At 45.1% G+C, this 14276-nt stretch overlaps 2 protein-coding genes across 2 annotated transcripts; one reads left to right on the top strand and one right to left on the bottom strand.

The window, feature by feature from the left end:
- Positions 1-162: 162 nt before the first annotated feature.
- On the bottom strand, positions 163-1835 carry znhit3 (zinc finger, HIT-type containing 3). The gene is made up of 5 exons (XM_080013233.1): positions 1681-1835; positions 1139-1170; positions 977-1042; positions 578-655; positions 163-491 (listed from the first exon to the last, which is right to left on the bottom strand). The coding sequence occupies exons 1-5, from the start codon at positions 1746-1748 to the stop codon at positions 295-297; spliced, it is 441 nt and encodes a 146-aa protein (XP_079869359.1). The 5' UTR covers positions 1749-1835; the 3' UTR covers positions 163-294.
- A 1924-nt stretch (positions 1836-3759) lies between these two features.
- On the top strand, positions 3760-14071 carry vkorc1l1 (vitamin K epoxide reductase complex, subunit 1-like 1). Its single transcript, XM_080013742.1, has 3 exons — positions 3760-3952; positions 9861-9970; positions 13242-14071. The coding sequence occupies exons 1-3, from the start codon at positions 3762-3764 to the stop codon at positions 13466-13468; spliced, it is 528 nt and encodes a 175-aa protein (XP_079869868.1). The 5' UTR covers positions 3760-3761; the 3' UTR covers positions 13469-14071.
- The last annotated feature ends 205 nt before the right edge of the window (positions 14072-14276 follow it).

The raw sequence follows: 14276 nt of genomic DNA, 5'->3' as shown, positions 1-14276 counted from the left end.
CAAGTCAAAGTAAATACTTAAATAAAAATGAATTGATTGTCACCATTTGTAAATGATTTCTGCATCATCTGACTGGGCATATAAAAAAAATCTTTTTCCACTTATTTCCATGTATTTGCAGTGTGATGGCATAAGCACCGAATGAATTTTGCACTCTTAGAAAAAAGTGTGGTTGCTTTTATTTCAATACTGAAACCAAAACACAAAAGGGACTGACAGGAAATTTGATAAACCAATGAATACAACCTAACTAAATATACAACCCTTTTCATTTGAGAGAGGGGGGGGGGTTCATTACAAATTCCCCGACTCAGATTCCCATCGCTCGTCACCTTCGACCGTCTGTAAACACTGATCTGCAAACTCGGCAAACAGAGGCTCCTGCATGGCGGCCCTCATCGCGTCGGCTTTGCCACCGGCGCCGTCCAGGGAACGCAGCAGCTGTCGGAGGTGCGGGTTACTAAGCAGGTCTCTCAGCTCCCTGGACGCTCCTGGAGAGAAGGGACCAAACGTCACGCCGCCGCAGGGGTTGCAGAGTGAGAGGCAGACTGAACTTCCAAGTCACGCCGGAGCTTACCCAATCGTTTCAGCTTCTCTGGCGGCACTTTGTCTGTGTAGTCATCCTCACCCAACAGGTCCTCCACGCTCCACGGCTCTGCACAGAGATTCAACCACAGCACCATCAGGGTGTGCGTTAAAATGTGAGTTACCCCACAAAAAGAAAATAGAAACAACGACTAGGGACACGCACACACAGTATTACAGGTTCGGAGACGCTCGGGTGGATGGAGTGCCGAAATTGCCCCGCGCACACCCATTCGGCGAACGTCTCCCTCTGCGCGGTTATTGTCGTTATTTTAAGAAGGGGCGAGGCTCCTCTAACCTCATGGAGACTGATTTGATTTCAATACAATTAGAACGACCTATATGGACCTCGGGCGGCCGGCAGCAGCCGGGCGTGGTCGGCCCTACTCACCAGCGGATGGTGCTTCTGGAGGAGCAGGCGGCGGCGGCGGCGGCTGCTCAGCAGGTGAACAAGAGTCTGCAAACAGGGAAAAGCGTCTCATGTTTTAAAAGCCCCCAGCGCTGTGGCGACGTGCGACTCAATAAACATGCAAAGTACATCCAGCCGGTTTACCTTTATGTTTCTTATAACAGCCGAGTGAACAGCTGTCGGGGTAAAGGAAAGTGTGGTTATTATGGGATTGTTTACGAACTCAGCACATGACGTCATATTTGGTGCACGCGTCCATGCCGCCCCAGCTTTGAACATATTAACTAAACAGTCACGCGGGTTCAAAATGCATTCGTTCAGGTTATGGAGAGCGCCCCGTGAACGTCTATTGAGTGTTCTTGATAAAAAATAAACAACAACAACAAAAAACACCGGAAGTGTTTTGCTTGTCTTCAGTTTGGGCCACAGGGGCTTCCGTACTGAACACGTTTTCCTCCATAGTCGACACTCGCTCTAGTTCAAACACGTATTGAATTCCTATTTTCTTTCTTCTCGGGGCTCCTTAAAATTCTAGACGTGAAGACTTCGGTGACTTTTTTTTTAATTTTTTTAAATTAATTACGAAACGTCGGGTACACAGCATTGACGCCGGACGAAGAAGTGCCCGTTGACGCATGTCGGCCGCTGTGTTTTTAGCCGGAAAGCCAAGATGGAGATGTACTCACTATCTGAGCCTGCAGGCCGGGCATCGGTATTTCGGGGTCTGTTCGCTGCAGACGCTGCAGATCTGCATGTTGGAGGAGACACCGGCGCGACGGTCAGCCCGCACCGGCGTTGGCGCTTCGCTCGTTAGCTGAGCTGTGGCCACCACACGACGTTAGTAAACAGGATGCAGGGGTGGGTACTTCCGCCGCGACGACTGGGCCTTTCAAAGCAAAAGCGCGCTGTTTCCGCTGAGTGGAAGTGTTTTGGAGCGACAGCGCTTGATACCGCGCAGCGGTGGAAGTTTATCGAGGTTGTACGAGTTTAAAATGTATAATCAGATGCAAAGCTTATCGCAGCGGTTGTTGCACCCAAGGAGGACTTTGGGGATTTACGGTGGGGTGGAAGGATTAATGCGTTGCACACAAAGCACGCAGGTTGCACGTTCGTTTAGGTTTTTAAATAAATAAATGGAAAGTAAGTGATTCAAGGTTCAAGGGGTTTATTTGTCACACACACATATACATGCGATCATACATACATGCAGTGAAATGTCTCTTCAACGCACCCAGAGATTATGCACACAATGTTCTAAACCGAACAGAATCTTCTCTTTCCCTCGGCTGCTCCCGTTAGGGGTCGCCACACACTTAGTAGCTTCAGAAGGTATTCAGACCCCTTCACATTTTGCACACTTTATTGTGTAAAAAAAAGTTAAAACAATAAAATTGTCATTTTTGCCCATCGATCTACACCCAGCAACCCATAATGGCCAAGTGAAAACATATTTTTGGAAATACATTTGCATTTTTTTGCAAACGTATCCAAAATCAAAACCAGACCCGGTATTCAGACGCTTTGCTGTGGCGCTGTGGTCAGGTGCCACACCCTGTTTGCTTTAGTTATCCTTGGGATGTGGTCATCTCCTTGGGATGGGTCTACAACTTGATAAGAGTCCACCTGTAAAAATTGCCTGGCACAAAAGGACTAATGAAGATAGATGGATGGATGGACGGATGGATAGGTAGACAGACAGACAGACAGACAGACAGACAGATAGATAGATAGATAGATAGATAGATAGATAGATAGATAGATGGATAGATAGATGGATGATATATAGATATACGGATGGATAAATAGATAGATAGAAAGGTGATGGGTGGATTAATGGATAGATAAATAGATGGATAGTGTGATGTGGGGATGATGTGGTTTGAGCAGCCACACCTGTCCTGTGGCTGCATACCTGTTGCTCGTCTGGTTGGTCAAACAAGCACCAGGTAAAAACCCCATCCACACAGTCAGGATTGGTGCCCGTGTCATGACACATATCTATCTGCTCCTGGTCTAATTACTTGGGTGGAGCGCGGTGGGCAAAACTGCCACACTGGCACCTGAACAGGGACTCCCTAAGTCCGAAAGTGGGAAGAAACTTTTAAATTAGGCTGTAGATCTAATATGATTATTTCTCACCTCAAATTAGTTCAGAAACTTACTTTGGTGGACTGATAGGTTTAAATCAGTGAAAGTTACAGAGTAAATACAACAACACCCGAAAAACCAGACTCAAACGCCATTGGCTCACAGAACCCGAAACTTGTGCTTAAACCCCATTGGGTCACAGAACCCGGAACTTGTGCTCAAACCCAATCGGCTCACAGAACTAGGGGCCTCAGGGGGGAGGCCCCTCCCACTGAAGCAGAGCGTGCTGGAACAGGATGGTTTGAGTGATATATATTTTTTATTATATTCAACTTCAAACACATGTTTTGGGGACCTCGGAGACCTATATTAACTTGTTAAACAGGAACATAATAGGAGCCCTTTAATTAAGTTCTGCTCTTAACCCGACCCAAATCATGTCTTTCAAGTGGTTTCTGTTTTCATGTATTACATATTTATATGACATTCATCAAACAGTATGATTGTACTGTATTTAGTATATTATATCCAGAAAGGATTCGGCCTATTATTATGGTGTCTAAAGCCCAGAAGGGGGCGTGGTAAGAGGGTGCCACGCCCCTGACGCTGTGGCACGTTGTCACGCCGTGACGCCGCTACACGTCACAGCTCTCGGCCCCAGACAGCGCTGTGGAGAGCGATGGCGGCGCCCGTCCTGAGAGTGTCCACCCCGCGGTGGGAGCGAACGGCCCGGCTGCTCGTCTGCCTGCTGGGCGTCGTGCTGTCCCTCTACGCCTTCCACGTGGAGCGGGAGAAGGCCCGGGACGCGGGCTACCGGGCGATGTGCGACCTCAGCGGCTCCGTCAGCTGCTCCAAAGTGTTCAGCTCCAGGTGAGTCGGGGTCCGCCCGCCGCGGTGCCGCCCAGCGGGACGCCGCCGGCCGGTGGCCGTTTCTGGGGGAAGGGCTCCGCCGCGCGCCTCGGTCTGTCAAACACATCCGGGTTCTGTGTGGAAACCGCGGCTAATATGCGGGGGTATTGTGGACAGTAGGGTGCTAGCGGCTAGCCCGGCAGGCTAGCCGCTAGCCGGCGGTGCGAGGACGGCTTGTCCTGGGATGGTTCACCGGCACCAGGTTGACCAGAACTACTGCAGGACTCGCCCCCAAACTTGAAGCCACCCGCCAGGCCTCCCGTGCTCGGAAACAGACCCGCTGCGGCGCCAGAGTCTTTATTCTTGTTATTGTTTGGGGCCACAGTCAGTCATTCATTCAATGCCCCCAAATCACCCAGATTTGGGGTTCGGTTATTTGTTGGCCCACTGACATGTTTTTTTGGGGGCATGTCGCCCTATCTAGAGTTAAATGTTCATTCATATCAAATATCCATGCAGTAGAGCTGCAACTATTAGCCGATTACTCGATTAGTTGCCAACCACTAAATCAATCGCCAACTCCTGTGATGAGCAATTAATCGGTTTGAGTCAATTATTATTATTTTTTTTTTTTAGGGAAAATTTTTTCAAATTCTCTGACTCCAACTTGTTGATTGTCAATTTTTTCTGGTTTCTTCAGTCTTTTATGACAGTCAGCTGAATATTTTGGGTTGTGGAAAAAACAAGACATTTGAGGATGTGGCGTTGGGAAATGCTGATCAACGCTTTGCAGCATTTTCTGACATTTTTATGGACAAAACAACTAATCGAGAAAATAATCGACCGATTAATCGATAGTGAGAACGGTCGTTAGTTGCAGCTCTACCATGCCATTATCGGGAATAAGAAGAGTCGCTCCATTGATTGGGGGGGGGGGGGGGGTAGAGCTTTCCAGGAGCAGGGGGCAGCCGTCGCCTGGCACCCGGCACTGCGGGGACCCACCCCAGCGCTTGACTTGATGCCTTGCTCACGGGCATCGGCAGGCGACACTGCTAACCACCGCACTGCCGTGGCATATCATGTGTTTAAATCCACACACAAAACACCGTATTGTTGTTGATTTAGTGGAATGGCACCTCTAACCCTGGAGCGATCTGTCATCACTTTCCACGGGAGTGATGTTGGATTGCACAGCACTGCATATATGTATAACCGTATGAATATGTATGTGGCAAATAATCTCTTGAACTTGAACAACGGGTAATACTTGCTGTAGCTCTGTCAACCCAGGCTACATCTGCCTTTTGACGAGGGCTGGGTATCGTATACCAATACCAAGTCGCGTGGAAAGCTCTCCAGTCAAACGACACCTGCATTCAAATCCTTTTTGTACCCAGATCTAGAAAGAAACAACTTTTTCTACGGTTTTACTCGCAGCCAATCAGCGCCAGCGTTCTTGTATTCAATGTGACGTGCGATTGGCTCACGACCGCAGCAGCAGCAGTCAGTTAAAGGCTGGGTTCATCTTCAAGCAACAGTCAGGTGTCCATATGAACAGGGGAAGAGGTTTTCCCCGCTCTCATTATTCCTCCTGTACTGGCTGGTTGTTTAAAATGACACCGCCCAAATGCTTCCTTTTACAGTTATTGAATAAATATTTCACTTGAACACTTTCAAAATGTATGAGTGTAAAAATAATTTGGGTGGGGGGGGGGGGGGGGGCGGTGGCATTTTACACAACTGAATGCTTCCATTCACATGATGGGTATAGTAGAAAAGAAAGGTATGGAATGAAGTACTCTATTGGTACCGGTATCACTTTAGGGGTACTGGGACTGGTATTGTCGTTTTCTTTTTAAACAATATCCAGTCCTACTTCCATTACAAAAATTTCAATTCCTTCCCCAAATAGTCAATGAAGTATGTTTTTCCGCCTTTTTTTTCCCAGCACAATGTGTTCTGGTTGCATAGTTCTTGGGGATTGTATCATGTCATGAAAGGCTCAAAGTGCATTAATCAGTCTGCATTCCAGGGTGCAAAAGGTTCTGTTGCTTTTTTAGCCCCATTAACAAGAAATCAAAGCTGGTTTTCTAAAGATAAATGGTTTCTGCCCAACTACTAACCCTGCTCAGCCACTATGGTAAAGTGTCAGAACTATGACAGGGAACAGGAAGTTTTTTGTAAGCCTTTTCTTTAGCTTTTGTCCATTGAAATGTCTCCATTGCCGTACATCACAATTTGGCAGAAGGATTTCTATATTTCAGGATCATGTTTGGATTGTGAAAATGAAAATAGTTGCTCCGTCTTCTTTTAACTTACCCCAAAATATTGTACATAGAGGACTGCGTGTACTCCTCCTATCGACAATGTGTTCTTGAACGTATCAATACATTTTGGACTAGTTCTTATTTAGGATGTTTTTGGATCACAGCAGGTCAGGTTCAGTATCAGCTGTAAACAAAAAACTTTGTGCTCATGTGTTTTTGCCGCGTAAAAAGCTGTATTTTCCCTTTGGGGGGAAAAAAAATGTGGTATCAAACGCACGTTTCACATCCACGCCAAGCATATTGGTGTTGGGCGATATATTGGTAAAATATCAATATTGTGATATGAGACTAGATATCGTCTGGGATTTGGTTATCATTGTATCGTTATTACATTTACATTTTGTCATTTAGCAGACGCTTTTATCCAAAGCGACTTACAATTATTCAAACACCGACGGACGCAGCCATCAGGAGCAATTAGGGGTTAAGTGTCTTGCTCAAGGACACTACAGCATGCTAGCAGGAGGAGCCTGGGATCGAACCAGCAACCTTTAGATTACTAGACGACCAGCTCTACCTCCTGAGCTACCATCCCCACATATAGTTATATAGTTATATAGTTAAATGTCTGTCTAAGGAACATTAGAGTGAAGTAATGCTGTTTTCTAAACTTGGACGGTTCTAGATGTTATAATCAACGCCTCCACCTTCCCGGTTATAATATCCATGTTAGTAATAATTATTTCTAAATTCAATTCTTGTGTCAGAATATCTTGTGAAAGCACCAGGTATCATCCCAAAAATCAGTATCAAGGTATTTGTCAAAATATATTGTGACATTTGATTTAGTTAATATCGATCATGCCCTACCACATATATTATACTTTTCACCTCTTGAAATTCCCTCCAAAAAACTGCTTTATCGGCATCGTCAATATGCATGGGCACTTTATTAGGAACACTATAGTAGTGCTGGGCGGGGCCTCCCTTTGCTCTCAAACAGCTTCATTTCTTGTCATGGATTCCAAAAGATGTTGGAAACATTCCTTTGGCATAGTGCTCCATGTTGACACGATTGCATCACACAGTTCCTGCAGATTTGCCAGCTGCACATTGATGCTGCCAATCTCCCGTTCTATCACATCCCAAAGGTGTTCCGTTGGGTTCTGATCCGGTGACCGGGAAGGAAACTGAACAACACCCAACTCATTGTCATGTTCTATGTGACACGGTGCATTATCCTGCTGGAAGTAGCCACTGGAAGATGGTCAGCAACAGCACTCCGGCTGTGGCATTCAAGCCTCGATTGATTGGTTTTAACCCAAAATGTGCCAAGAAAAACATCCGCACACCATGACACCACCGCCACCAGCCTGGACTGTTGACACAAGGCAGGTTGGGTCCATGGCTTCATGCTGTTGTCACCTCATTTGTGACCCTACGTCTGTGTGCCTCAGCAGGGATGGAGATTGATCAGACCAGGCTACGTTTGTCCAGTCTTCAACCGTCCAGTTTTGGGAGCCTGTGCCCACTGCAGCCTCAGCTTTCTGTTGTGTTGACATGTTGTTGTGTTCACCACATTGTCCAGAGCGGTCATCTGAGTGACCGTAGCCTTTCTGTCGGCTCCTACCGGTCTGACCGTTCACTGTTGACCTCTCTCAGCGTTTCTGTCCACAGAACCAGTGTTGCCAACTCATTTCCAATGAAAGTAGTTAGCACTAGCTCCAAAGGTCACTAAAAGTCACCAGATGACATCATTTGCTCATTTGCATATTGATGACGGAGGAGCGGGGGAGAGACCACGGCGCTGTTGGCGGAGAGCCGTGGACTGGGATTACTCTGAGCAGCATGCATGGGAATGAATTCAATATAATATTTGAATATATTTCTCACCTTTTCCCTGAAGCCCTGCAGACGTCGCGGAATTTGTCCCGAGTCGCTTTTTAGAAATATAGTCGCTAAATCTAGCGAGAAAGTCGCGAAGTTGGCAACACTGTGCAGAACTGCCGCTCACTGGATGTTTTTTGTTTTTCTCACCATTCTGAGTAAACTCTACAGACTGTTGTGTGTGTGAAAATCCCGGGAGATCAGCAGTTAAAGAACCACTCAAACCAGCCCGCCTGGCACCAACAATCACACCACGGTGGAAAACACTGACGTCACATTGTTTCCTGTTCTGATGGTTGACGTGAACATTACCTGAAGCTGCTGACCCCGATCTGCAGGATGTGATGCATTGCACTGCTGCCACATGATTTGCTGATTGGATAACTGCAATGAATAAGTAGGTGTACAGGTGTTCCTCATAATGTGTTCAGTGAGTGTGTAGTTCAAGTTTAACTTCATTTCTGGTTGATTTTAAAGCAGTAGGACAATAAGAACACAGGATTAAACATACAACACAAACGTAACAAATATAATTGTACAGCCCTTATTTAAATTCACCTGACGGGTATCGTTTTGCCTTTATCCCTTCGGTTTGGTCAAGTTTTAACATGGAAGTGAAGTGTATTTAGAATTTGTGGCAAAAACAAACAACCCAATCAATTTCACAAATTAGGTCTTTTGCCGCCAGGTTTCCTGCCTTACTGCTAACTGCTAATGATTGGTATTTATTTTTTAATGTTTTTTTCTTTTCTTTGAGGGCTGTGTTTTTCCAACCACTGTGCCTGCCGCACACTAGTGTGGTGTGAGCTCGCCATTCCACACTTAAAATAATGGGAACTAGTTGTGTTGCAAGATCAAAATTGCAAGGCAGTACACAGAATCTATCAGTTCCAGCAGAATAACAGCTCTGTGTTAATCAGAACAAGCTCACATTTAGCACGGAAAGTTACGACTATTGGTCGTAATGAAAGGTCAGACTCTTTTTATATTTATTTTATTTATTTATTTATTTGGAATTGGGTTCTTGGCGGTTCACTCGGTAAAAAGAGTCATTGGGTTTGTCCGACTCTGGGTTTGTTTGGTTCAGTCGATGTGTGGCACGATGAGCAAGCGAGGTGAGAATGGTCGTGAATGGAATTCTCACAAGAATCGTTTAATTCTGTCAAAACTATTTATTTTGCTGGAATGCAAAGAGGAAATCAATCACATTTCAATATGAATTGTTGCAAACGCCCGAACCTTTTATTTGCCTTGGTTTTTATCTATTTAATTATCTTCAGTTTGAGTTGAAAAAATGGTTCGGAAACACTGGGTTACCGTTTTAGAGTCAAAGTCATATAACTGAAATCGACAGAAATCAATTTGCAAGTTTTGACTCCTATTGGGCTCCGCACGCTGTTCATAATCCATTAATAATCTTAAAAAGTAAAACTTTCCATAACAACAGAGCAAACCGCTGTTTTGGAACAACTACATTTTCTTTAATTGGCAGTTGATTGTTTAAAAAAACAAACAAACAAAAAAACACACACAGGCCCAATCCACCTGTTTGACTGTATGACTTTTTCCCTGTTCAGCGTGGGGAAAATCTAAATTCATCCCCACCCATTGAACAAAGTGTTTTTCCTCCATTTTGCTTTTTCTCAGTCTGACTAACACGATGTATTGTAGCTGCAAAGTTCATGGAGGGGAAATCTTCCCTCCCTGACTCGAGCAAACGGTTCAAGCTCCGCTGATGTTGGTTCTGTTGCTTTGTTTTTCTGTTCGCCGTGTAGATGGGGTCGAGGATTTGGACTCTTGGGGTCAATATTTGGAAGCGACAGCGTGCTGAACCAGCCCAACAGTGTCTACGGGATTTGCTTTTACGCCTTTCAGCTCTTACTAGGTAAGACCTCCCCCGCCGGGCCGCGTCTCGCTGAGGATCCAGGCCACGCGCCGGCCCGGCCACGACGTCCGTCGCTGACCTCCGCTCTCACTTCCTTCCCCCAAAACACGTGATTAGACGGCGTGCTGAATCATACTGGGGGTTTAAGAATCATATTTTTTCGCTGGTCAAGCCCTCGTCTCGTTTTATTGAAGGGATTTATATATATATATATATATATATATATAAAAAAATTTACGTTGACAGAAGAGTTTCCTGGAGAAAAACAGTTTGACTTGGTACTGACAGAAACAAATTATCCTCGAATACTGTGCATGGTGCATATTTTGTCCACGTTATGGGAAAAATGTCATTGCATTATGTATTTGTAAATGTTATTACATTGCACAGTTATTATGTTATTGGCTTTAATAACATTACATTGCATAGCTAATAGCATGATAAATAGATGTCATTTTATCAAGAATTCCATATTGGATTCATAGACAGTAATAGGAGAAATTGTTTCTCTGTTGATTTTTAATTAAGTTAAATATTGATTTGCCCCCGTCTCTATGACAGGGGAGGGGAACCTCTGGCCTGGGGGCCTGTCGCGGCCCTCCAATCAGCATCACACGGCCCGCTGGGTCTGATGGAGCTGTCGTTGTTTTGTTTTGTTTTTCTGTTTTGGAAAAAGCGGTTAGTTATATCGTATTTAACAACTTGCAAAACAAGATTATGAAACCTCACCTTTCAAAGCAAACAGCACGAGTCATACCTCCTTTAATCCATTCAAAGGATGGGTCTCTGTGTGTGTGAGTGTGTGAGTGAGTGAGTAGGGGGAAACCCCCCCCCCCCCCCCATCCTTACTTTGAGTTGAGTAATGTTCCTTATGGACGATGTGTCTTGAAAGGCTTTTCTCCCCCCCCCCCCCCCCCTACATCTCATTTTGTAATGTTTACTCAAAACTCTCTCTCCCTGATTACCTTGAGACAGTTTTGCTGAGTCGGTGGTGCTGGTTTGATATGATCGCCTGCCGACTGGCCTGTGGCCGGCACAGCCACCTGGCCCCGAGCTCCGAACAAGAGGCTCTTTTCAGCCGCAGCACTTCGCCACTCGCTCTCATTTGACTCGCACAATAGCCGCCCAGTTAAGTCAAACTGCCGGGGCAGCGGTTGGGATTTCCATATTAAAAGGAGGCGAGCCACAAAAGCCGCTCAATTTGAGAACTCCCGTTTCTCCCACTCGGCCCCGGATGTACCGCGGTCCCGCCGCTCATCGCGAGCAGGAGTACGGCCGCTGGTGGGATTTAAACCACGCACACCTGTTGAAAATCTGATGTTGGTATTCCATAGAAAGCAGAAACGTTCTGTAGGTATCAAGTTCAAATATGGAACCATCTCTTATGTTACAGTAGTTTTCAGTGTGAGATGGGGAGGCGATACGCAACGCTTCCTGACCCTCGTCAGTAGCTTTATTAGTTTAGTATTATTAGTATTAGTATTAGTATTAGCTTTATTAGCGCGCCGATGTGTTCTTTTCCATCGTCTCTTTGTCTTTTAGCCCCACTGCACTGGATTTCCACATTTCCTGAGTAATTCCATTTTGGGGGAACTTGATGCTTTCACCATATTCCAAAGCAAAGATTTCTCTCTTTACTTTACTACATTTATTTATAAAAAGCTTCGCGTGCGACTTATTTTTAATAAAAGAAACAACAATTGTTCACTGGTTGATTAAAAGGGTTGACCTTCTAAGAAACAAACAAAAATCAGACAAACCCTTTTCTCTGAATCCGTGTTGTTTAAAGCTGGTTTTCAACGGGTCCATCCTCAGGATGCACACTTGTCCTTTGTCATGAAGTCAGGACCTCAACATAATTCAAGATTTATTAAAAAAAAAAATTAAGAGTGCAGTAAGCTGATCAGGTCTTGTCACTGTTTAAAAAAAAAATCGAATTTTCCGTTCTTTAAGTAGAAAGCCTGAGTGCAGCAAGTGAGGATTTGATCAAATTCAATTTGACTTTCTATCAACTATATGATCAGAATGAGTTTATTCCGCCAGGTGCATCCACGTGTGCTAGGAATTTAGTCGTGGTGGTTATTGGTGCGTGTCTACAGACGATTAGTGTTAGAAGAAAAGCTTCAAAATAGAAGTAAAGTCAAGTTTAAAATCAAATTTGACACGGCACGTCCTTTGAACGTCGGTTCCCACATCAATGACTGCTCCGGATACATTATCATATCCGGATCATTCCCATATGAGATGTGTCTAATATCACGCAAGATCGAACAGAATCGTTTTTTTTTTTACCCCAGCGCTTGGCTCCCCGTCGCCCCGCCCCACGGACTCTTCCCTCCTCTGACTGAGAGTGAACAGGTCCCCCCTTATTGAATCAGTGTGATCATCTTCAACCTGTCCTCCAACCTCCTGCCTCCGGAGGAGCAACGTTCTCCACCCGTTCTCCTGGGTGGAGAACGGGTGGATAATAAAAAAATTAAATAAAAAGAATACAATTTAAGAATATATAAAGACCTGTCTCCGTAGAGACCGGATGTGTTTCAGTTTCTCGTCCTCGCAGCCGAGTGCCACGGTTCGCGATATTTCGAGTGTTTTTTGTTTTTTTCCTTCCCGAAAACTAACTCTTGAAATATTTCTACAAAATTAATATTCGTAAAAAAAACCTGTTTGTGCCTTATTTGGATTTGCCTCCACCCTTACTTTACGGAATTCTGATGATTCCATTCCCACGTGCTTCCGTTCACAGCCGTTCCGGCACTTTCCCGTAAATTATACTATGTCAAGGGTGGGGACATTTAGGGAACGACTTTTATGGAATATGGACACCGGCTCCCGTTCCCACATGACACCAGGAGGTAGAGCTGGTCGTCTAGTAATCTAAAAAAAGGTTGCTGGTTGGATCCCAGGCTCCTCCTGCTAGGTAAAAAGCACGGCATCGCAAATTTGGCACACTTAAAAGATGTATATTTTTCTATGTTTTTGAAGAAGTGGCTGTCCACGCTCGCCGTCCCCTAGGGATGGACCCGTGGCCCAGTTTTGATTTGGCGCTCGCCAGTCGAGAGAACAACCGGTTGTACCATCGATGCCCGGACGCCCTGCGATATAAAGTTGTGTGTGTGTGTGTGTGTGTGTGTGTGTGTGTGTGTGTGTGTGTGTGTGTGTGTGTGTGTGTGTGTGTGTGTGTGTGTGTGTGTGTGTGTGTGTGTGTGTGTGTGTGTGTGTGTGTGTGTGTGTCACCTTTTTTTGAGCCTCTGTTTCTCTCTCGATGCAGGGATGACAGTCAGTGCAATGGCCGCCCTGATCCTCATGACCACATCCATCTTGTCGGTGATGGGTTCTCTCTACCTGGGCTACATTCTCTACTTCGTCCTCAAGGACTTCTGCGTCATCTGCGTCACCACGTACGCGCTGAACTTCATTCTCTTTATCCTCAACTACAAGCGACTCGTTTACTTGAACGAGGCCTGGAAGCAGGAGCTCCAAGCCAAGCAGGACTAAGTCGTCGGGACGGCGAAACAAACTTAACTATTAAAAAAAAAAAAAAAAGAAGAAAATAAAAATGATAAAAAACCTTACAAACAGTTTCAGAAACGAATTAAAGAAAAAAAAAAAAAAAAAAAGTCATGTGACCTCTGAACATTTGACTTGCCGCCAGGAGACCATGCTTCCACAACGATGTTCATTCTGCTGTGTTCATAACAAGCTAAACGAGAAGAAAATGAACGTTTGAATCCGTTTGGGCTCCGACCCGTCGTCGTTGATCGCAAAACATGGAAGGATCTATCGTTGTTTTATTTTGGGGTTTTTTTGTTCGATTTATTTTTATTTTTTCCCCCTCAATCATTCTACTCGCTTCGGGCTGATTCCCACGTTCGGCGAAGAGCCATCGACGGCCGGAGAAAGCCGCGCTGCGCGGCCGCGATGTCGAGGATGCAGCACGGCCCCGCCCGCCCCACGGGTGGGGGATGGGAACAAAAAGAAAAAGGATCAAACATCTGGAAAACAAACGGAGCTTTTACTTGAAATGCTTAGAAAGGGCCGTCGCTGAACACGCCACACACACACACACACACACCGCCGCCGGCTCGTCAGGTATGGTTCCATGGGGGGGACGGCTGAAAGTGTTGAGGCTCTGTCTTCTGTTGTGTTTCACGCTGGGGGGGGTGTATATATATATATATATATATATATATATATATATATATATATATATATATATATATATATATATATATATATATATATATATATATATATATATATATATATATATATATATAAGCCATGTGTTCACCGTCACGGCACG

This window comes from Zeus faber (genome assembly GCF_960531495.2).
Source record: "Zeus faber genome assembly, chromosome: 14".
Lineage (NCBI taxonomy): Eukaryota > Metazoa > Chordata > Actinopteri > Zeiformes > Zeidae > Zeus > Zeus faber.
The sequence above is the reverse complement of the archived record's forward strand: the minus strand, read 5'-3'. Positions and strand labels throughout refer to the sequence as shown.

What these genes read in the sequence shown, in the direction of transcription:
- znhit3 (XM_080013233.1), bottom strand. Translation starts at nt 1,748, where the DNA reads ATGCAGATCTGCAGCGTCTGCAGCGAACAGACCCCGAAATACCGATGC. An exon ending in CCGGCCTGCAGGCTCAGATA is followed by an intron (nt 1,171 to 1,680) that starts GTGAGTACATCT and finishes TTACCCCGACAG; the next exon opens with CTGTTCACTCGGCTGTTATA. An exon ending in TCCAGAAGCACCATCCGCTG is followed by an intron (nt 656 to 976) that starts GTGAGTAGGGCC and finishes ATCTCTGTGCAG; the next exon opens with AGCCGTGGAGCGTGGAGGAC.
- vkorc1l1 (XM_080013742.1), top strand. Translation starts at nt 3,762, where the DNA reads ATGGCGGCGCCCGTCCTGAGAGTGTCCACCCCGCGGTGGGAGCGAACG. An exon ending in TCCAAAGTGTTCAGCTCCAG is followed by an intron (nt 3,953 to 9,860) that starts GTGAGTCGGGGT and finishes TTCGCCGTGTAG; the next exon opens with ATGGGGTCGAGGATTTGGAC. An exon ending in CGCCTTTCAGCTCTTACTAG is followed by an intron (nt 9,971 to 13,241) that starts GTAAGACCTCCC and finishes CTCTCGATGCAG; the next exon opens with GGATGACAGTCAGTGCAATG.